Below are 22628 nucleotides of genomic sequence, written 5' to 3' on the forward strand. Positions count from 1 at the left end.
AGGGTCTTTACCTTACATTATAAAAATTATGCCTTCCAAACCTTAGCGCCAAAACAGTTTCTCTCTCTCGCTCCGCACCCGTAGGTCTATGGCGTCTTTTTTTTAAAAAACAGTTGAAAACTGGACAGCTTACATCTATTCAGCCAGTCATTTGGATAATCTTTTGTTTATTATGTTGCTTTTGTGTAATTAAGATTTTTTTCTTCATTCTGTACTTTTGTTATCTTTACAATATTATAATGTTCCTATCTTACATAAATAAATTTTACTTACCAACTTTGAGGGAATAGAACTGAACTGTAGTAACAATCTGTTTACCACTGAGGTAGCTTAGTCTGGTTTACACATTGGAGGCAGATGCTGTGCAGGTAAGCTATGCTAACTGTTTAGCTTTAGCTGTTGCGTTTATAAACCGAGTCTTCTTGGCTACACAGGCATGGCCGATGACAAACCTTGTCTTTGCTGTCAGCCACCTAGATAATGGCTCTCGCCAGACTTGCATGCAACACCAGCCTCGCCATTTATGTTTATCAATCTGACTATATCGGCCACCAAGTATAAATTTTTACTTTGTTGATTTCGTGTGCTAGGGTGAGGAAGGAGAAATAGAAAAATTCTCACAGTTTGCCTGCCACAGTTTTTCAAATCCATTCAGTTCAGTTTTATTTATATGGCAAAAAACTTCAAAATAATAGTCACTACAATGAGCTTTGTATTGTAAGGACCTTACAATGACAGAGAGGAAACCTCAATCAGACAACGCCGATGAGCTAGCACTTGGCAACAGTGGGAAGGAAAAACTCCCTTTCAATAGGAAGGAACCTCTGGCAGATTGGTGTGTAGATTTGTTGTAGAGATAAAATTACAAGTCGTATGTTGTTCAAACACACATGGACCTAAGAGGAAAAGCTTTGTGTTTTGCATGTACCTGATGGTTCTTGTCCCATTTGCTATGCAGATAAAACAACTTGTTCTGTACATTGTAACCAAATTATTTGGGTATGAAAATAATGACTCTTCTTTCACAAAACATTTCTGTGTTGAAAAATTTTTTATCATAGTCTTTAGACCAGTTGTGTCAGTTTGACCTCTTGCGGACATGATGTGACAGTCTTGTTTTTACATCTACAAAAAGCCAAGAAGAAAAAAGTGAGTTTTAAGGGAATATTTAATACCATTTGAAATACCTTTTACATGAAAGACACCATCAGAGGAGGGGAGAGCTGCAAGAGTGCACAATGTAAAACCGGTGATGTGGCACACCCTAATGACAAACAGCTGTCTTAAAAAAGGATGTGGAACATATCAGAGTCCTGCCACACCTCCTGGATAAATTCACTGCTTTAAGTGTAATGACATCCAGTCTAATCAAAGCAAAGAAAAGCACAAGGATGAAAACAGGTGCACAACTCAATAAAAAGTCCAATGGTGAGATCAGGGAAGCAAATATACACCAAGGTTAAATGAGTTGGAGAATATTACAGTTTTGTTTCTCCAGTAATTAGTAACTTAACTTTTGTTTTTTATTAGACCTTTTATTTTGAAGTTGTTAGAGTCTGATAGGGCCTGCTTTCTGCACACTGTCAACTATTGACAACAGCATGTGAACATCTAACGAAAGTAAGCTGTTCGTGCATCAGTTCACACACTGAAACAGTACGATTGACTCCAACACCAGCAAAAACGTGATTGGACTTTATACCCTCTGAAGTGTTTTGGATTGTCTGATAAATTACCACAAACACAAATAAATTAAAATTTTAGTTTTAAGGGATAACAGACACAAATTCACAACCTGATAAAGAATGATTCAGCCACAGGTAATAATAATAATAATATAGTTCCTTTAAATGAACAGTCAAAGTAGAAAACAGCTATGTCATGTACAAAAACTATAATACATAAGTCGTGATGTAAATATTGATTGTAAACTGCTACTACAGCTAAAAGAAAACCAAACTCAACGGCAAAATCATGTGCCGTCCTTTCTGTCTGTCCAGTATTGATTGGGATTCCTATTGATCAGTGTAAATATTTAAATGACGATGTTCTGGACACGTAAAATGCAATTTAAAAACTTACAGTTTCAATTATCTTATTCCCAGATATACAGGCAGAGTGACGGAGTGCAGTTTCCCACATTTACTCTTTTGGATTAATTACATTGCATTTATATGTAGTGCTAACTATTCAATATCAAAGTTTAAATATCTACTGCATTTTTATGTTTTAGGCCACTTTAAGCCTCTTTAATAAGTCAGTTTCCATTATCTGAGTTATCTATAATCAGTGCGACCAGTTTACAATGCAGCTGAAGGCACCACTGACACAACCATGGGACCCATAAGGCTTATTTATTTTCATGTCCTAATTAAAAGTGATTCTCACAGAGTGAGACATTTTGAGTATCTGGTCACATAACTGGCTCTGACTTAGACAGTTATAACTGCTAAATGTAATATACATGTCTAGGATGAATGTACAACATGAGGACTAAATATTGCAAGAAAAGAAAGCATCTCTGGAGTTATGTGAGGAAAGTAAATGGATGTCGTGAAACAGGCTGAAAATGTACTGAATGGAAAGTTTAGGAGAGGATGCAGCCTGTGTCCTTCTGAGGCTTCAAGTCAGGTTCCTTCACTGGCTTCACCTCCTCCTCCTTGGGTTTGGCCTGCACATCAAGTAATATTTATAATACCACCAACAACTATAACATTGTTATGAAATAATCTAGAATAAATAACTGATTTGGTGTGTACCTTGTCGTTTTTGGCTCCCTTTGTCAGATCGAAGGTGGCGTAGACCTCAGGAGTGCACTGCTCACTGAGAGGTGGCAGCTCAAATGGGACGGGCTCAGCCAGGCCGTAGCTCGCCTTCATGTCCAGCTGCGGCGGCTCAGCCGGGACTTTATGGAAGTATCTGTCCAAAGAAACAAGTAGAAGGAAGAATTTCAGGTTTTCATGTTTGAATGCTTTCCCTGTTGTTACAAAGACCCTTTCTAAGGGTAACTTAAATATGTACAAGATTTAACCGTGCAAATGGGAATCCTCTGTTGTGGTTCTCACTTAATCATTGTCAGCTGGGTCTTTAAATGGTTTGTGATCAACTTAACTCACAACTCAAAAGTTTTTTGCAAAACTGCCAGATGTTATTGTCACACTGTTATCAGCCTGTGTTAGTTAAGGGTCATAGTCTGTGAAGGTTCTCAGTCATCCAGGTCATCGTAGTCAAAGGAGCTTGCAAAGAAAAACATCTGGACTTCTTTAAGTTGCTTGAAGACGTTTCACCTCTCATCCGAGAAGCTTCTTCAGTTCTAAGGTCAAATGGTGGAGAGTCCCAGATATAAACCTAGTGGGAGTGACCCCCCACAGAGGGACAAAAGGACCCCCTGATGATCCTCTAATCGCCTGAGCCAAGGTGTGAAACTGGGTGTGGGTCCCAAACAGCCAGAGTTTCGGGTGTGTTCATTGTGAACATAGATGGCAAGAGGAGTGAAAGAAGCCACTGTGAGCGACCATCTTTGAACAGAGGCGGGGCTTACGACACCAACTCTCTGCCATCTATAATCCAGTTTTGAGATCCCTCCCAGACGCCTTAACGCCCACTCACATCCCGGGCCATCTGACCTCAGGAATTCGCATGATAAGGTGGGGCCAGGTTTCACAATGAACACACCCGAAACTCTGGCTGTTTGGGACCCACACCCAGTTTCACACCTTGGCTCAGGCGATTAGAGGATCATCAGGGGGTCCTTTTGTCCCTCTGTGGGGGGTCACTCCCACTAGGTTTATATCTGGGACTCTCCACCATTTGACCTTAGAACTGAAGAAGCTTCTCGGATGAGAGGTGAAACGTCTTCAAGCAACTTAAAGAAGTCCAGACGCTTTTCTTTGCAAGCTCCTTTGACTAAGGGTCATAGTAATTTACACATAGACTTGGTTCTAGTATCTCTTGTCTTAAATTCAATGTTTTCCCTGCTTTTACCTGTGCCTGACACAGGAAAGGTACCTCTAGCCACCAGCAGGTGGCATTTATGCATCTACAGAGTGACTGGCATTAAAGCGCAAAGTAGAAGAAGAAAACAACAATCACCAAACTGCTGACCAATGAAATGTGTGCTATACTGAAATTAGATGCTACTGTACAAACAGGAACAGGCATCAACAACTGTTTACATAAGGATGGCTATAAACTAGGAGGTAGAGTGGGCTGTCCAGTTTTATTTACATAGCTCGAAATCACACCAACGCTTTAAACTGTAAAAGACCCTACATTAATCCTCATGTTGAGGTGTTTCTATGTGATAAGAGTAAAAGCATGAATGTGTGTGAATGGGACAAATGTAGCTTGTAGTGTAAAAATGCTCTTTGGTTTATTCGATTCATTTGCAGTTAGAAGCAGGCGGGTTTTGTGGCGATACAGCAGGCAGGGCCAGTGCTGTGGAAAAATGAACAATACTCCGCTCACCTCCAACATGCAAATATATTTAACTTTTCAGGCGACAGCTGGGCACTATAGTGAGGTCACGCGTTAGTTTCAGGTGAAAAAAAATGAGAGAAAATAATATTTTGACAATGACGCCCAACAGAGCTATCTCTATGATGAACACATGCAAATTCACAGGAACATAAACCCAAAGCTGAGCGTTTGTGCAGGTGAAGCTCAGGGCAGCCAGCTGACTGTTTAATCTGACGACACACAAATGTGCCTTTGTGTGAGTGGAAAATGTGTTGTTAATGATTGAAAACATGTCCTCAGAGTTTGACTCCTGAGCGCCACGGGAACCACGACGTAAACATTGCATCATCTCGTCACATGTGTGACGGGGAAAGTGTAGAATCTGAGCCACAACTCTGTGTGTGTGTGTGTGTGTGTGTGTGTGTGTGTGTGTGTGTGTGTGTGTGTGTGTGTGTGTTTGTTTGGGGTCTGGCTGACTCACATGAAGCCATTTTCTCTCTGGCACTTCTCCAGCGTCATTTTAATGAGGCCACCCAGCTTGAGGAAGAACAGCTGCTCCGATGGTTTGGCCGTTGTACCCGGGCCTTTGGTCTGACGGTACTCTTTACATAGTGACTCAGCGCGGGAGTAACCTACACGCAGATGTTGTTGTGTTAACACAAAATATATCCAGGGAACAAAGAAGGGGAAACAATTCAAACACAACTCTAAGATCTGCTGCAGCAATCACACAGGAAGCTCCTGTTTGGTAACCTACATCAGCGGTCCCCAACCGTTTGTGCACCACGGACCGGTTTATGCCCGACAATATTTTCACGGACCGGCCTTTAAGGTGTCGCGGATAAATACAACAAAATAAAACTAGTACCGGTACCGAAAAAAAGAAGATTTATTCATAACACACGTGAAAAGACCCAGGAAAACCGAGTTAACGATAAAAACGATGACAAAATAACGCTGAAAACCGATAAAACCCCTGAAAAACATACATTTCAGACCTGAGCCTCAACTCTCGCGGCCCGGTACCAAACGGCTCACGGACCGGTACCGGTCCGAGGCCCGGGGGTTGGGGACCGCTGACCTACATGACTGAAGCCAAGTGAGCAGGTAACACTGAGTAAGCACTGCAGTCTGCAAAGAACAGAAGTAACAGTCTTCTGTAAGGCATGGACTTCCGTTTTCTGATTAACACAATTAATGAAGTACTTTATTACAAAATTTAGTAATTACAAAATTACTAAATTTACAAAAGAATAACAACGCAAAAAAAAAAAGGTTTTAAAACGCACACAACACTAAACGACGGACGGTTCTTTTAGAAGCAAAGACGGAAGAAATAGGAGCTTTACAAATTTATCAGACCACAGCCTAACATAAGACTTGTGCTGTAATGAGCAAAGTCACATTTACCTCTGCAGAGGAGGGAATGTGTTTGTGTGCGTGTGTGTTGTTTTGTCTGAATTCTAATCAAACTTAGGAGTGCAGAGTTGGTTAGCAATTCATTCAAGCTTGCCTTACAGTCTTCAAGGTCAAATCAATGATTTATTAGTGCAAAAGTCTTATACCTTATAAACTGTGATTTGTGTATTTTCAACATAGAAACATACAGAGCTATTTAAGACTGTTTTAACAGGTTTAAGGCACGTAGGGAATGATATATGGGGATTCTTAGTATGACGTTGCTCGTATATATTAAATACAATAGTATTCCCTTTAAAGTAAATACTGCACAGAGAGTGAGCTGCCTGGGTGAAAGTTTGCACTCTCGACGTGCTTGTTTACGTCTCTGTAATTGCTTTACACATTACAACATGCATACATACATTTCTCTGCTTCCTGGAGAGATCTGATAGCTTCTCCACATTTGTCACTTGCTAGCAGTGTCTGTCCATGATAGCAGTACGCCTGCAAACACAAACTCAATGACAACAATCTTAACACTTTGTTTGTTTGAATTCTGTAAACAGAATAGTTGTTTTATTAACCTATAGCTGTGCTGCAAACTTTAGCTTACATAAGCCATGTAGAAGAGCTGCTTCAGTTGGAGATACTTCCTCCACTTGCTGCTGCACTCTGGCTCCAAGGTGTTCAGTGTGTGGTCTGCAGAGACAGAAAACTGACCTTCATATCTTTTCAGTAACCATCATTTTATTTTCTAGGCTCTTGGTCAACAAACCAGAAAGCTTCCCATTGTGCCTGGTCATCCAGAAAGCACAGTTGCCTCAGTGACTTCATTTGTTGGAAGGCATACATTATAACTTGATACCTCAAAGTCAGAAATGCTGACTGAGAGTTCTCCTGAGTTTCAGCTCTTAGCTTTGAACAGTTCATTTCATTCAATTCAATTTTATTTACATAGTCCCAAATCACCAAAACAGTTGCCTCAAGGTGCTGTATTTATAAAGCGAAGACCCTCCGACAAGATGTCCAGTCTTGCTTCTTTCAACCATCTTGAAAATAAAACCACTACATTTCATTTATTTTCTCAAGCCTCGACTGCTACATCTTGCTCCTCTATGGCTCAAACAAAAAGTCACTTTCTCATTTCCAGCCGGTTCAGAAAGCAGCAGCTCAGCTTCCTGTTGGTTTCATTCGTTGCCAGCATGTAAAAGCAAGTCCGACTTGCTTTTACATGCTGGCATTACACCTTGTCTAATTTTATTCATAGTTGTTTTTCTTTTCTTTTTAATGTTTCCCACCTAAATGTAAAGACTGGTGCTCTGTTTAAATCGTCGATCCTGCTTCTCCCTGTCTGTCAAAATACTTAATAAACTGTTTCTAAAGGTGCCATACCAATAAGGTTGATAAAAAGCTTTATTTTACTTCTGTCAAAAGTACAGACCAGCTTTTTGATAGAAGTTTGCAGTCTCAAATGCCAAAGCTGCGATGATTGTCGCATTGTGTTTCAGTTCAATTGCTCTGGCAATGGTCACTGTAAAAACAAACGAGAGGAAAGAACCAAACGTTGGCACACTGTGTCAGTGATGATTGATGATTAATGATTATCAGTGTAACATGGATTCTGACTCAGGCCATTAACTGTCAGATTATTTGCAGAGTAAGCCTTTTTATTTTTATAATATATAACATATATTTTATAATATAACAGATTTTAATGACCATCTTAAACATCAGAGATGAGAGGAACAATATCATCAGCGATCTGCACGATCACTGCACAGTGATCACTGTCGTTACCTTCCTGTGCTTCTGCCTGACACTGGATGATGTATGCATCAATGACTCGGGGCTCCAGGTCTCTGCCCTTTTCAGCTGGAGTGATGAGGCGAGGGATGTGGACATCCTGTAAAGAAGATATCAGAATAAATAAATAAATAAATAAATAAATAAATCCTATAGCTTATATGTCTTAAATCCCTCAATCTATTTGCTTGTAGCTAAAAATAAGAAGAAGAAAAAAAAGAAAGAAAAACTGTAGTACCGTATTTTCCGCACTATAAGGCGCGGGTAAATCCTTTAATTTCCTCAAAAATCGACAATGCGCCTTATGTATGAATTCTGGTTGTGCTTAATGACCTCAAACCGATTTTATGTGGTGCACGGCGCTCAAAAATCTGTCAAAAATGTTTTAGTATGACTTTGGTAAGCTACGAAGCCACACCGCCAGATGGATTGTCAGAGCAATACGGCTACGGTAGTCAGGAGCCTCGGGGAGTAATCCGGGTCCTAAACTCCGTCCGTTTCAGGTCCCAAAGTCAAACGAACACTGCGGCATCAATGAGAGTTAAAAACTGTCTAAATTATTTCATCTGTAATAAAAGGAGGTAAAGTGTGTCATTAATGTTTTCTGCAGGGGAACTGCACTGATCGGCATCCACTTTTTGTCCTAAGCGTCAGTTTGTATAATAAAACCTTTCCAGTTTCCACTGAGGAAAGAATTGACATCTCCCTCACCTTAAGATTTTTGAAGATTCCAGCAGCAACCTTTAAGCTTCGGTGAACGTCTTTCGCTTCTGTCTCTGATACACTGTGTAACAGGTAAACATGAGCAGAAATAAAGTAACAACAACAAATAATAGCAATGATTTCAAGGTCATTTAAACCAATTAAAACCTTTCAATGAAACTAGTGGCATTAGGTTAAGTGGTGATTCTCTATGTGTTAGACCTGTGATAGAGAATGTATGCATGTATAGATGGACCAATTAAATAGTGTCAGATATTGCACCTTAAAAATCTAACATTGTTTTTGTAATACTTTATGTTCAAAAGTCATGATATTCTGTGCATATTCACATTAGTCACGGCGTCCTTTGTTTTTGATGAGGTATTAAAGTATGAAACTAAAGTAATTTGTAAAATGCATTTATGCAGAATAGTTTCACAGAAGAAGCCAAAAAGGCTCTTACTTTTCCTTTCCTGCCATTCTTGAGGCAAACTTTGTGTACCAGATGGCAACATTAAAGGCCATGGAGATCAGTTCAAAGACTGCATCCTGCTGGGCACTGGAAGGAGAGTAGGGAGAGACGGTGAGTTAAGAGAGAAGAAAAAAAAAAAAAAAAAAAAAAAAAAAGCCAGCGAGCTGCTAATCCACTTTTCTATGCAAGCAACCTTTACGTGGTCATTTGAGATAATATTTTATGTTGCTGGACAGACCATAACACAGGATTAGACTCAGCAAGACACCGCCTAGATTAGATGGGTACATTCAGTTCATTCAGTTTGATTATTGTTATGAAATTTAATTTATTTGTATTTACTTAGCTAAGGAGGAAGGGTTTTTTTGTTTTGTTTTACTCTTTTGCTTTGAGCCCCATGTACATGAGCTGCATGCTAAATGATCTTTTGTTAAAAGGGTTGGCATAATAAGCATGTGCTTCAGCCAGTACCTTTTGATTAGCCTTGTCTCGTGCTTTCTTGCAGATCTTTATTCTGTATTCATTGAGATATTTGAATGCTAATCAATAAATAAATAAATAAATTCTTCCACTCATGACAACAAATACTGAAAATAACTCAATTGGGTATTATAATGTATTTTTCCCAATTTAAGAAGTCATCAGCTCTGCCCAGAGGTCTTCATATCAGAAGTCTTTCTGTAATGTTTCATTTATGGTAAATGGCCTGTATTTATATAGCGCTTTACTAGTCCCCAAGGACTCCAAAGCGCTTTACATATCCAGTCATCCACCCATTCACACACACATTCACACACTGGTGATGGCAAGCTACATTGTAGCCACAGCCACCCTGGGGCGCACTGACAGAGGCGAGGCTGCCGGACAGTGGCGCCACCGGGCCCTCTGACCACCACCAGTAGGCAACGGGTGAAGTGTCTTGCCCAAGGACACGACGACCGAGACTGTCCAAGCCGGGGCTCGAACTGGCAACCTTCCGATTACAAGGCAAACTCCCAACTCTTGAGCCACGATCGCCCCATATGTTTAAAAAAATGTTTAAAGCTGCTAGCTCTTAGATAATTCATCACTGTATCATTAAACATGAACGAGATTTCTTCCACTTACTCTTAGACTAGAAGTACTCCCTCTGTGTCCTTACCTTGGCGTGTTTCCTTGTAAGGTATCGGTCCACTTAAAGTTCTGGATGAACCTCATCTTGTTCTCCTGTGTAGTTCCATCCAAGGGCATGATAAAGCCTAATGCATCATAAAGATTTTTTAAAGACGGGCAAAGAGACTGCTGGTTAGATGCAGAGCAAAATAAGTGAGACACAATTCACAACCATTGAACTGGGTAATATAAAACAAAACATTCTCATTTACAATTTATTTATTACATTATTTAACCTCCTAGGACCTGACGTCCACATGTGGACAGCACATTTTGGGTTGACTAAAATACCAAATTTTGCTCTACAAGGGTCTGATATCCACTTACGAGGACGTTATACTGCCACTGTTCTATCGAAATTCAAAACCAATGTCCTCATATGTCGATCTCATTTTTCTCAGAAACAAAAATCAGGTTAAAAAAATAATAATAATAATAAAAATCAGGTAATTCTTTGTTTTTACATTCATCAGGTCCCAATCAGCTTAAATGTCAAAGAGAAATTAAAAATGCATGCCATGAAAGAGTTTGGATCTTAGGAGGTTAAATACAGGCAATTACTAGACAAGAGCAGGATCTGTGTATATGCAAGTGATGATGAGAAGGGAACTCTTAGAAATACACAGTTGCGACTGAAGCAGCAGCCTCGATTGCATAAATTCCCAAGTCTTACACACAATCTTGTCACTGGGTCCTTTTTTTAAATTTTTTTTTATTAACACCAGTTTACGCTGATGCAGTTCATAAATCTGGTCCATCATCTCCATGTTGCACTTGTTACATTTGCTACATTACCAGTTGGTGACAGCGTGACAGGTTTGTGCTATGGTGTCAAAATAACCACACACGGAGACTTTTCTAAAACATTACAGTAACGTAACAGAACAACATAAAATACAAATATAAAAAATATGATATTCTATTAAAGTCACTGTAATGTTGGTATAGTTTTAAACATAGTGGTTCTCAGACTTTAATGTATTTTAAACACTGCATTGTAGTATTGATGCGGTGGAAACCCAGTCTTACATTTTTATGTTAGTATTAGATCATGTGAAACATTAAGCAGATATAGGATTAGTAGATTAATACAGGATGTTAACCACTACGCGGTCAGACCCAAATTTTATCAATAGGGTTCTGCACGTTTGTGGAAGATCAGTGTCGTTTTTACAGGGAGTAAAATGCTGAAAACCTGTTGTTATGGCCACACTAGTCCATCAACATACAACAGTATTTATACATTTTGTGCATTCTCCTATTCATTCCTCAGTTGGTAGAAACCAAAGAGCCACTCCATAAACACAGAAGAGTCGCTTCAACAGGACAAGACTCAGCTGTACATCTGCTCCTAAAGGATAGCAGTCACTCTTTTGAGGATGCCAGCGTTCACATTTTGGACAGAGAAGACAGATTATTTGAAAGAGGAGTGAAAGGAGGTCATCTACGTCCAGAACAGGAGGCTTATGACACCAACTGTCAGCCACCTAGAATGTAGTTTTCAGATCCCTTCCGAGCCCCCCCCCCTACATCCCAATAAGTCACATGGTGAGGCAATGGTTTCACCTGAAACCTCTGCTGGTAATGATGCACACCTTTTTTCACACCTTGGCTCATGATGACAACACACGATATTAACAGTGCGTCAATGACTCTCCAAAGGAAAATCCCCCACTAGGTTTTAAATATCAGGGAGCTGAAGAAGCCTCTTGAATGAGAGGTAAGAATATCTTGAAAAATCTTATAGAAGTCCAGTCGCCTTCTGTTCAAGCTCCTTACATTAGCCATCTTCTCTGGATATAAAAAGTGAGTTCTGTCTCAGTTTGTCCTCACTACTGACAAACAGGGATGTCCAAATTCAGAGATGACACCAGTTTCAAAGGGCCACACTCAGTTAGATGCAAATACAATGTTGTTTTTGAAGTCTTTGAAAATCAAGACTGTTTCATGGCAAACATTAAGATGGGAAGGAAGGAGTTATTTCTCTCTTGAATCTGTCTTCCTTTATCGACTTTGCTGTCTACACCAAAAAGTTGCAGGTGCGATCTGGGTATGCATTTCTGTACAGACTACAGATGAAGCTAAGCAGGCAAGAATGTATAGAGAACCTAAACTGTTATGGAGACCAAATTAAAATTTGTTTATAGCCAGAGCTGTGGCCCCTAGGCCATAACTTTGATATCCTATCTGTATCTAAAGTTATCTTGGAAAAAGATAAAAAGATACCCTGAAATGCTGGTGAACAAACCTTGAAGAAGGGAGAAGTATGCATCTGTGGCATTCTTCATGATCTCAGGATTGCAGGTGATATCAGTGAACATCTCCAGCAGCCTCGCTCTGGTTGTCCTCAGGTCACTGAACATATCACAAATAGTACTGTTGCTTTGTGGACAGCCATATTCAGTGAGACTAAATTTGAACAAAACTCCACCATTGCCTGGTCCCAAGTCCAGGATGAGAAAGGAGGAGGGTTGAGCATGGGCTAGCAACCCCACCCTCTAAAAAAATAAATAAAACAATCATGCTACAGAAACGGCCCTATGCTCCACCAGGAGTCTACAGGAAAATTGATTGACATTTGAACAAATCATTGCCATTGTTGTTTAGCAGTGAGGCGACTGAGATTAGGTGATCAAATAATGGTACCAGTAGCATAGTAATGGTCAAATGCTATCCGATTGTTCAGTGATGACGCGACGAATCCTACTTCCGGGCCTAAAGTAGTCTGAGTTTAATATGGCTTGTGTGTTGTTAACATGTTTAATGTTTTGTATTTTCTTCTATTTAATCTCAAAAAGCTCCTAAAACAGTCAGTGATCCCTGTTGACCTCCCTCGGCTTTTATTACCACTAATCATTTATTTAAGCTCAGTTTTTAAAACCTTAGGATGTAACTACAGCCCAGCCCATGCTGCAGTATATGAATGACTAACCTCGTATTGTGGATGGATTATCTCAGTTGTTCTCCTGGCTGAAGTTTGGTCCTTTTACAGCATCCTGCCATGCGATTACATTTGTTCCTGACCACCAAGAACACTCACGTTAACTTTTATCGAGTGGAAAAAAAGTTAGCTTGTTTATATTATGCTAACATAGCTGTGTCGCTAGCGGTCACGTAGCACATCATTATATACCAGCTAGCCAAACTTCAGTAACCCTACAAACGTCACTGCTATTTAGTTTTCTGTCTTCATTTATGCTGGAAGTGATAACAGAGCTGTACGTTTTAATTTGTTTCCAAAACCCCGCAGTCAGGACAAGCTATATTGTATTTAGATAGAAGCTAGCGAGCTAACTCCCTGCTAACTTCTAACTCCGTTAAATGTCATAAATTCCGTTTTCATGGATGCCTGGATGTTAAACTCAATTGTTACACCTGGTAGAGCAGAACGCTGATCATTTTATTAAAGATGAAAGACTTAAGACAGTTTTTCAACTCTCAGTAATGCCATAGTGATCGTTTGATATATGGACCTGCAGCGGACTTTAGGTCCAGACACGGCTAGTGACGTCAGACTGAACAACCGGATTGATAGAGGGTAAGAAACTATACATAGCAGTTTATTAACCAACTGTGGTCATGGTGACGAACACAGTCCATTGTGATATCCCTGCTCACGGTGTATCAGGTGGAGATAAGACATACTTGCATATCTTATTGGCTGCTGGGCTCCCTGCCACCCCATAGAAGTTAAAGGACACAGGAGCTGTCGCCTTCAGTGGGTTTCTGTGAAACCAGTGTGCCATCCTGTGAATGAATACACACCTACAAGACAGAGGAACAGTGTGACAAACAGTTAACAATTGAGATAAAGGCGATTTAGATGACTGACACGCTAAAATGCCACAAGTTACGTGGATGACAACCTTAGTTGTTTAAATATCAAGCAGCGCTAGCTAACAAATCTGTGACGTTGGCTAGCGTTATTTCACCATCACGGTGGCTACAAGTATCTGTGTCAGCACTCCAAAAAAAGCGCTTTTAAGTACTAACCAAACTTACTGTGAGAAACCAATAAATCGTTAACATTACTTTAAGATGCCGTGTACACCGTTTCGTTTAGTATTTTTCTTGTCTGTTCTTGACTAAAGTGCATTACGTAAGCTTCTAACAACAGCCGCTAACGGCTAACACTATGTACAGTTCCAAACGTACGGGATTCGTTAAAAAGACATTACGGCTGCCTTCTAAACAGACAAGTGAACTGAACATATTCAAATACAATAGAAACTGTTCCGTTACCTGTCGGAGCTTGTTATAGAGCTGACGTTTAATAGCCTTATTGGAAAGTCTCTCAGACTACAAAACTTACTTCCGGAAATAAATACGGCATAGTAAATAGCCAATGACAAAGCCCGATTCAGTCACCTGACATGCATCCCAGACAACGAGCTTCTGTTTTGTCGAGGGTTCCGAGTGGCCGGTGTCGTCCCAAAAAAGCCATCATAAGCCAAAATAGTGACTGCCGATGTTTCTGTGCGGATTTAATGTGTAATGCTGGTAAATAAGCTGCAGGCACCTGGATTTACAAGTGGGTTATATTTAAAACTAAGAAAACCTGCTTTGCAAGTATCCGAATGACTCTGCAGTTTGGACCCCTGTGCTGTACACCGTAATTAATCAAGTCTTTTTTTGGCCACTTAACATATCTGTTATATTTGTCGAATTTCTGATGTCCTTTTGACCAGATCTCTCTTGAAAAATCTATTTTATATCAATGCCGCTTTTAATTTATTGCCAAAATGAAGTTATTTGGCAATAGCAGACTAGCCACAAATAACCTTGTGACAAGAATATACTTTCTGGCTCAAAACGATGTATATAATGCAAATTATAGAGGAATCTGTGAATTACAATAGTTTAAATAACAGCAATCCGTTGTTTGGCAAATCCCCAAAATCACTTTTTAGCATGACACTACAAAGGCTATAAAGATGCAACAATAAGCTTCTTTTTAAGATGTGACCTTCCACCTGGGGTTATTTCATCTGCCGAGGTGCCTTGTTAATGGTTTCAAGGTGTTACATTATATTCCAACAATTTCCTGGAAATACCTTTCCAGTATATGCAAAGCATCACTTTCCCAAGAATAACCTTTAAAAAAACAAACAAACAAAAACAGACACCCATGGCATACACACTGATCTTTGATTGTCTGAAACGCTGCCATTTTTATTTGATGACCAGTACAAAAACACATTCAATATGTATAAATGCCCACTGACCAGTAGGACATACTTCTATGTAGCGCTAAATTCTTAGGAATGTTTCCCGGAAGAACCAATTACAATAACTGGTTGTAACTGAAGCATTATTTAGTGAATACATTAATGGCAGTATGTTTAGAAGTGTAAAAGAAAAGTGTCACAAGGGATAACATTTATTTTATTTTCCCATCATCCTTCAAAAGTGAGCAATGAGCTAGATCATTAATATCAACATAATAAAAACAATGACAAAAAAAATAGTTTGTCTCATTCTCAGCAAGTCAGGAATCAGCAAAACAACAGGTACACACACATACACCAGATAAAGTGTTGTGTATAAAGTACTTGTGTGTACTGTAGGAATCATTTCATTATCACATTCATTTCAGTTGTTAGAGAGCACACAGAGGTGCACCAAAACCAGATCACACCAGGTATTACACCTATAGTATACACAATGCCAGTGTAAAAATATTCTTTACAAACTACAGACTGAACATTTTGGTAAAAAGCAACATTCACATTTCACTTTCCCTAAATATCGAATGGACAAAGACCATAAACTATCAAAACAAATGTTATTCTGCATTACTGGAATTTCTGGTCAAAAACAATGTTAACAATACAGCTTTAAAATCTATTCTAAAAGAAGGCCAGGCAGAAAAGGCATATTAGGTCAGCTTAAAGGCACTAAATGTATCATTACACCTAGTTTTATTCACCCAACATTTGCACTTGAAAAAGATTTTTTCTATAGAACCATAACAGATAATTACATTATCATTTATTCCATTTTGTCAACAATAAAAAGGTGCTAATGTAGAAATACAGCATTACAAGACCCTGATCCTGCTTCCAAATAGTTCACTTTTGCATATCAGAAAGAGAATAAGCCACCTCCTGCTTTTACAACTGGGAATCAATAAGTCAGGGAGTTGGAAACTGATTAAATTGTCATTTTCACCCCAAAAGAGAGATCCCCATTTATATCAGACAGACACTGAATGTTACAAAGAAAATTCCATTTACAAAGTCATTCATTCCAACAGCTAGCTTACAAACATCTGCTGTAAGATGATGCTGCAACGTTCCTCATGTACTGTCTTTCACACTTTGATTAAAGCTGTAAGTCTGAATTATACGCGTCTTTACTTTAAAACGTACCAAAGACGCACATGAGTAAAAACATTTAATTTCAAACGTTTGATAATAACAGTGTAAAAATCATGTTGCAACAAACTGAAATGTAAATGTAAATAAATGAGTGCAGTGCTCCAAGTTACAGAATTCGCAAATAAATTCAGAAATGACAGTGCGTATGTGCACACTCTGGATATGGTTTACTCTCAGTTTACAACAAAGTGCAATATATATATAGTCTAATTTTGTGGCTTGTAGGAAACCCAGAGAGCTGCTGACATTCAGTTGAACTGAGCTTGCAGGCAGCATACAGAACAAATTTCAACAAAAGGTGTTGGCACCCATACATCTTTGGTAATTTAAGAAAAAAAATATTGTCTTTACTGTGCTGAACAATGCAGTATGTTTAGATGTGATTTGGTCCAATTTTGGGGGGTGATCATTTAAAAAGAAAACAAACAAAAACAAAACACTGAAAGCGAAGACAACCCAATGCAGCCCCTAAAAAGCCTGAAAAAGTCTTTTTCAGATGGCACACCTGTAGAATGTTAAAAAGTCGCAGTTCAGAGTCGTTTGGCGTAGTTATTACATAGGATGTGATCGCGAATGTCTCCCCATCCTCCGTTCTTCATGTGCGCTTTGTGCGCCACCGGTTCTGCACCATCGAGGACAAGTGATGGAGGAAAGAGGCCGGCCTTAGCTTTCTGAAGTCCTTCGTCAACCTTCTGCGCGGCCCACTCTGGTCTGCAGTTCTCCTTCTGGTGAAGTCCACAGTCTCCTGTGTGAAGAACCCTGGAGCCCAGTGCTGCCGCCACTTTGAGGGGCTTCGATATGCAGGTTCCAGAGATGTGCTGCAAAGTCCAGTCCCAGTTGTAGTCGTCGTACGTGCAGAATTCATTGTTGCACCCCATCAGCTTGTAGTACACCTCCCTGGAGATGGCCATGCCTATGTTGTGTTTGGTGGACATCCAGCCTGTGGTCAACACCTTGTTGGATAGTGCGGTGAAACCATCCAGGCCATTATGGTTACCCAAAGCCAGCAAGTCACAGTCTGGGCAGTTGTTTTTTCTGAACTCGATCATTGATTTATAAAAATGGAAAAAGTCTGGTAAGATGTAGTTGTCTTCCTCTAGAAATACTGCATAGCCACTGTAGCCCTGCATCGCCTGCACTCGCTCCCACACGAAGTGCAGCTTCCACCACCAGTGGTGTTTGGTTTGAGTGATGAAGGCTTCTCTGTAATGACCGTAGGAGTCGGGGTGTTCTGCATTGAGGCATTCTGTTTCCAGAGCCCTGTCCTTGGATATGTCTCGGGGGCAGTCTCGTGGATCCTGCCCAGGAAACTCTCTGGGATACAGCTGAGTGCTGAAGGGGAAATAAATCTGCAGTACCTTGCAGAAAGTTATCCCTTGAACAATTGTGTTGATTTCCTCTGAAAAATAGTCATGGCTAAAGATGAGGAGGAAGCTGTGGACCTCAGCAGCTTTGGCCAAAGATTTGATAAGCAGGCTGAGGTATTCTGGTCTGTTGTGGACTTGCACAACCAGCACCAGCCGAGGGTCCCCTGGAAATCTGTCTGCATTGTAAACAGACTGCTTTAAGTTGGCACTGTAAACGGACTGAGTTAGCTCTGACAGCGACCTGAAGTTCAACTTTACCGGGTCACTAGAGCTCACGCCCGGGTTCTTTTTTACGGTGTTACCGGGTCCGCTTGTGTCATCAGAAACTAATAACACGCGTGTTGAAAACAAAAGAGTAACAACTACGAATGAAATGCCGAGAAGCGCGAGCAGATTCCTCTTGAGCAGCCGAAACCTCATTTTCTTTAAGTAAAAACACACTCCGGAGTTAAATAGCAGTGGCGTTCATTCACCTTGTCGCGCGCCTCTTCGCCACAAACTTCCCTGCAACATTGCGTCCTCGCGCTCCTCCTCATGAACGCTCCATTGTCGCGTGACAGTTCTTGAACCGTGTGTCAAACGCTTCCTGACGGTTGCTCTAAAAAAGATGTCGAGGGCTTTCCAGAGGAGAGCCGTGTCATTTGTTACACAGTCGCTCCTGCCGCTTGTTTTTAACACCTGTGTGTGGAAAAGTAGAAGCAAGCGGTTTGACCAACTTCATAAAACTTACGTGTACATTTAGCGGTTAAGAAAAAGGGAAGTTAACTGTCCGTTGTTAGCTTGTTTTACTTACCCGAAGTAGTTGTACTGTGTCAACACGATACTACCAGGAAGAGGATGATAGGACTGTGATACATGTTGGGTTCAACTTGTTGACTGCTGACGTGTACAATCCAACCAACTGGGGGAGAGCGCGACGTCCTGCTCAGCGAATCATGATCCTGCGTATAGCTCCGTAACATGAGAAGGAAATGTAGATCAGAGCCCATTTGATTGGTAAATGATAGCGAATGTTTTATAGAAGGGTACTGCTTTCACTGCAAAGACTTTGGAATTAGATATTTGCTTATTACGTGGTGTATGAAATTAGACTGTTGTATGTAGGTACTAAAGCCATTGAGTGAAATAAGAGTGACTGGGACTGTTTGTTTTTTGCTCTCCTTTTTTCTCCCTTTTTACTTCTCATTCGAGTAAGCGTTCTGCCCCTAAATTGAAAAAACAAATCTATTTGGGGTGGAATCAAGGTTAGGGATGCTAAAGGAGGCATGGCACTCTGGTTACATTCAGGTGATGAGGGAAGTTATTTTGGGTGGTTTGGAGAGCACCCTATTAATCTGTGATGTAAGCTAGAATAAGGACTGTACATCATTTGAAATGTCCCATTCTAAACTGAACCTTTAAGAATCCACCCACGCTATAAAGCTGCCTTTTGTTGCTGTCACATCATCTCCCAGTGGAAGTAGCTGGGAACTGTGATGGCACACCCTCCCTGGGCGAGGCCTGGGATTTCAAAGTAGGAGTATTTGTTAAGTGTGTTACCTTCGGCATGTCACAACCCTCCATGTTTACCATATTAGCTACAACCACCTGGGAAGTTCTGCAGTCTGACCTGTAGAAACACCAAACATGTGGGTCACTGGTCAATACTAACGAAAGAAAGTTGAGATTAGATTGATCTCGGTCACAAATATTTGTTATTATTTATTTTTTGGCTGACTGTAAGTCTGAAAACATAAAGGTGATCAGTTCTGTATATAATATACAAACTGTTTCTTTTTTGCATTATTTATAGCTTTTTTTGTTATCAGCTAAGCTGGTTAGCATTGTTTCCATTGATAAATGTAACAAACTAAAAACAGCCTGGTAACAAATCGAGGACCACATTACAACACTTTATACCGGTTGTGTTGCAGTAGTGAATTATATTTGTGTTTCAGTCAACTGCCTATCTGGTATACTCTTAATCTATTGACCTTACAATAAAAAAAATTGTTTTAGGTTATTTCAGTTTCCTCAACCTATGCTTTACACCCTGCTGGATTCTTGCCCCAATCAACGATGTCATGTCACACCAGCACATGCAATTCTGATTTTCTTTGCAGATAGGGATTGCGGAAAAAAAACACCAGGGAAAAAATGAATGCTGTAAATGTTGTATAGTTATACTGTTCCATACTGTTGTGACCCAGTCACTGTTCATGCCTCCTTCTACACGTAAATGTTTCTGTGGCCTTACTGACTTTGGGCTAGTTCTACATCGTTCATGAAAGGAAACACAATGGACCCCCCCCCCCCCGATCTGTTCAGGTCTGACTGGTTCAACACATAACAAAAGCATGAGGTGTAACTCCTGAAACTCTAAGGCTGGAAAGCTTGATCCTCCTGATAGGAAGAAACCTAACAAAAGGAGATGGAACTAAAGGTGTTATGGCTTAGTATTAACAATAAATTCTTTCCATCCAGGAGCGACGGTTTGAAATGACCTTTTAGCTATGTCTGGTACAGTATATGTGTGTTTTGTATTATCTCTGCTATATAATATAAATAAATAAGTAGAATAAACACAAATACCAGATTTTCAGTTTCATGGTTTGTGGTCAAATGATGAGAGAGGTCAGCATTGTTTTATTCCTTGATTTTGGATGTTTCCTTTGTTTCTCAAGGTGCTACTGAGATTACATGACTTTACAAAAGAAAAGAATAGAGAGAGTTAAACACAATAGAGATAGTTAAATGTGCAAATGCAAAACACATATCACCATCATGGAAATGCAGCATACTTGTTTACTGTCAGTGGCACAGGTTGCTAATAGGAAACGTGTGACACACATTTGCATCTACTGTTTCCTTTTCCTTTCTTTTTGTTTTTAGTAGAATGAACATTTTGTCTTTAAAGCCCACTATTCTCAAAGGAAGATCTTCTGTAGGCAGTGCCACTTTCTCCACATCATACAAATGAGCAGGCCAGTGTGCTCCACTGAGATCATTTTCATGGAAATCACTTAACTTGAAATCCATTTCAGCGAGCATCTCTAGTATCTGTTGAGTGACAGTTATCAGTCTGTAATCAGGAGGTTGTCTTTTTTTAGGACTGATAGTTTATGCCAGACTGTCAAAAAAACATATCTAAAGATGACTACGTTTAGCTGCCCAATACAGCAGAAGCATATCTTGACAAAAGCTTTATTTGAATTGCAAATGTTGAGGAACGCCTGTCAGAGGCTTTAGTCAATTGAAACTGTGCTGTGGTTTACCAGCAGACACGCGCATGATAAAGCCTGTTTTTAACTAAAAACTTTATTTCTAATAAACTATAGTACAGCCTGATTTAAAGCAGTCTGACAGGTGTTTTTCCAGTGTGATTATAGTGGATGTGTACTTTCATCACAGTTCACTTTATTTAACTGTTAGCACTGATGCTTTCAGAAACACGACAAAAACATAGCCTTCCGTTTTTAAGACTTCGTGTGTTTTTCGTTTTTGCTAACTGAAAGCCAGTGAAGGAGTCAGAATGTGGTCATTTTTACGGCAGAACAGGACAACGCGCAGAGAGGTCGTTACATTTTCAGGCCATTAGGGGTCGCAGTTTAATACATTATAGTCTGGCAGTGCATTAAACTGAAAAGCCTTATTTCTGATCTGTAGACTTACTAATCTAAGTAGAGTTGTTGTTTTTACTATTTTAATATTAAAACAGTTCGTATACACCAATGTCTGCTGTATTTTAATAGGAATCAATTCTGTTTCCATGTAATAACTATTCTATTTTCTTTAGTGATTTAGTTTCAGATGCCACCAGAAGTGGAACAGACCGTCTGCTCCACTTCTGGAACACACAGTCCTTCAGGCATTATTTACAATAAACATAGTTTTGTGTTTTTTTGTTGTTTGTTTGTTTAAAAAAAAAGAAAAGAAAAAAAAGAAAGAAAGAAAGAAAAGAAAAGAAATTAGCACAGAAAAAAATCAAAGCAAATACAAGATAGAGAACAAAAATGAATATTATAAAGAAATATAATAATGATAAAAGAAACAGAAAATAATCCACAAACATCACTGTCCATAAAATAAAAAAAACCCCATTTCATATTATTGTTTGAACAGTATAGAAGTTTGTAAATGATTATTATAACATAATATTTGAAAGTATTGGCATAGTTGTATTGTAACAGTGTAAGGGTTTGGCCACTGTGTGGCTCTGTTGAGAGAAGCAACTTTAAGGCTCCTCAAGGCTTGATATATTACTTCCCAGGTGTGGAAAATGGAAGAGTAAAAATACATGACACCTGTATTTTATTTGACCAAACGCAGGAAATAACCATATTACTATAAGGAATGTAAATTTAAGTCAGGGTGTGGATGTGTTGTTTCTGGATGTTTATTTCCCAGACTTCAGTGAGTCCCGTCCCAGTGCAGCCAGGGGTTCTCATGCCTTGAAGCCCCTTGTGTAGCATCAACAGTTATCTGAACCTCAGCCAGGAAAAAGCCCCACGCTTCTTCCCCTTCTTCACAGAAGATTTGGAAATCCTAAACACCCCGAGGAGCGCTCAGCCACACTGTTAAAGAGCTCCCCGATGAGGCTTGATCAGCTGCAGGTAAGTGATCATTTGCGTCATGTGTGGCCAGCCTCCAGTCGGGAGGTTTAAAACAAGATGTTTTCTACCAGTTCATCCACAAAGCAGACGTCACAGCCATTTATAAGAAATTCATGCTCTTAATGATCTAACAAAGGGAAACTATAGAAAGCCCAGCCAGATGAATGCCATGAACTCGTAATCCAAGCGTGAGTCAGTCACCCAGAAACGTATGACTCACATGACCTGTGCCATTTTTTTAATTGTAGCCACTGGATGGTGCCAGTGAGCAACATAGCACTATGAGCTTTTCTCCCCAACT

General features: G+C 39.8%; 2 protein-coding genes across 5 annotated transcripts; both read right to left on the reverse strand.

Moving 5' to 3' along the window:
• Positions 1–1150: 1150 nt before the first annotated feature.
• On the reverse strand, positions 1151–18329 carry brox (BRO1 domain and CAAX motif containing). Of its 4 annotated transcripts, none has more exons than XM_023155145.2 (13): positions 18209–18329; positions 13634–13753; positions 12237–12343; positions 9978–10074; positions 8828–8923; positions 8374–8446; positions 7657–7762; positions 7301–7390; positions 6473–6558; positions 6282–6363; positions 4940–5090; positions 2760–2919; positions 1151–2671 (listed from the first exon to the last, which is right to left on the reverse strand). In XM_023155145.2, exons 2-13 carry the CDS (start codon positions 13732–13734, stop codon positions 2588–2590), a joined length of 1233 nt encoding a protein of 410 aa, XP_023010913.1. In that variant the 5' UTR covers positions 13735–13753; positions 18209–18329; the 3' UTR covers positions 1151–2587. The 4 variants fall into 4 exon arrangements, with proteins under 4 accessions (XP_023010913.1, XP_004542395.1, XP_004542396.1 ...); XM_004542338.4 differs by lacking the exon at positions 18209–18329 and adding an exon at positions 14231–14386; XM_004542339.6 differs by lacking the exon at positions 18209–18329 and adding an exon at positions 13991–14130.
• si:ch73-91k6.2 (alpha-1,6-mannosyl-glycoprotein 2-beta-N-acetylglucosaminyltransferase) lies at positions 15135–18211 on the reverse strand. The gene has a single exon (XM_012916580.4). It carries the CDS (start codon positions 18153–18155, stop codon positions 16899–16901), a length of 1257 nt encoding a protein of 418 aa, XP_012772034.1. The 5' UTR covers positions 18156–18211; the 3' UTR covers positions 15135–16898.
• Positions 18330–22628: the final 4299 nt, after the last annotated feature.

The sequence above is a fragment of the Maylandia zebra genome, linkage group LG15 (assembly GCF_041146795.1).
Source record: "Maylandia zebra isolate NMK-2024a linkage group LG15, Mzebra_GT3a, whole genome shotgun sequence".
In the NCBI taxonomy this organism is placed as follows: Eukaryota; Metazoa; Chordata; class Actinopteri; order Cichliformes; family Cichlidae; genus Maylandia; species Maylandia zebra.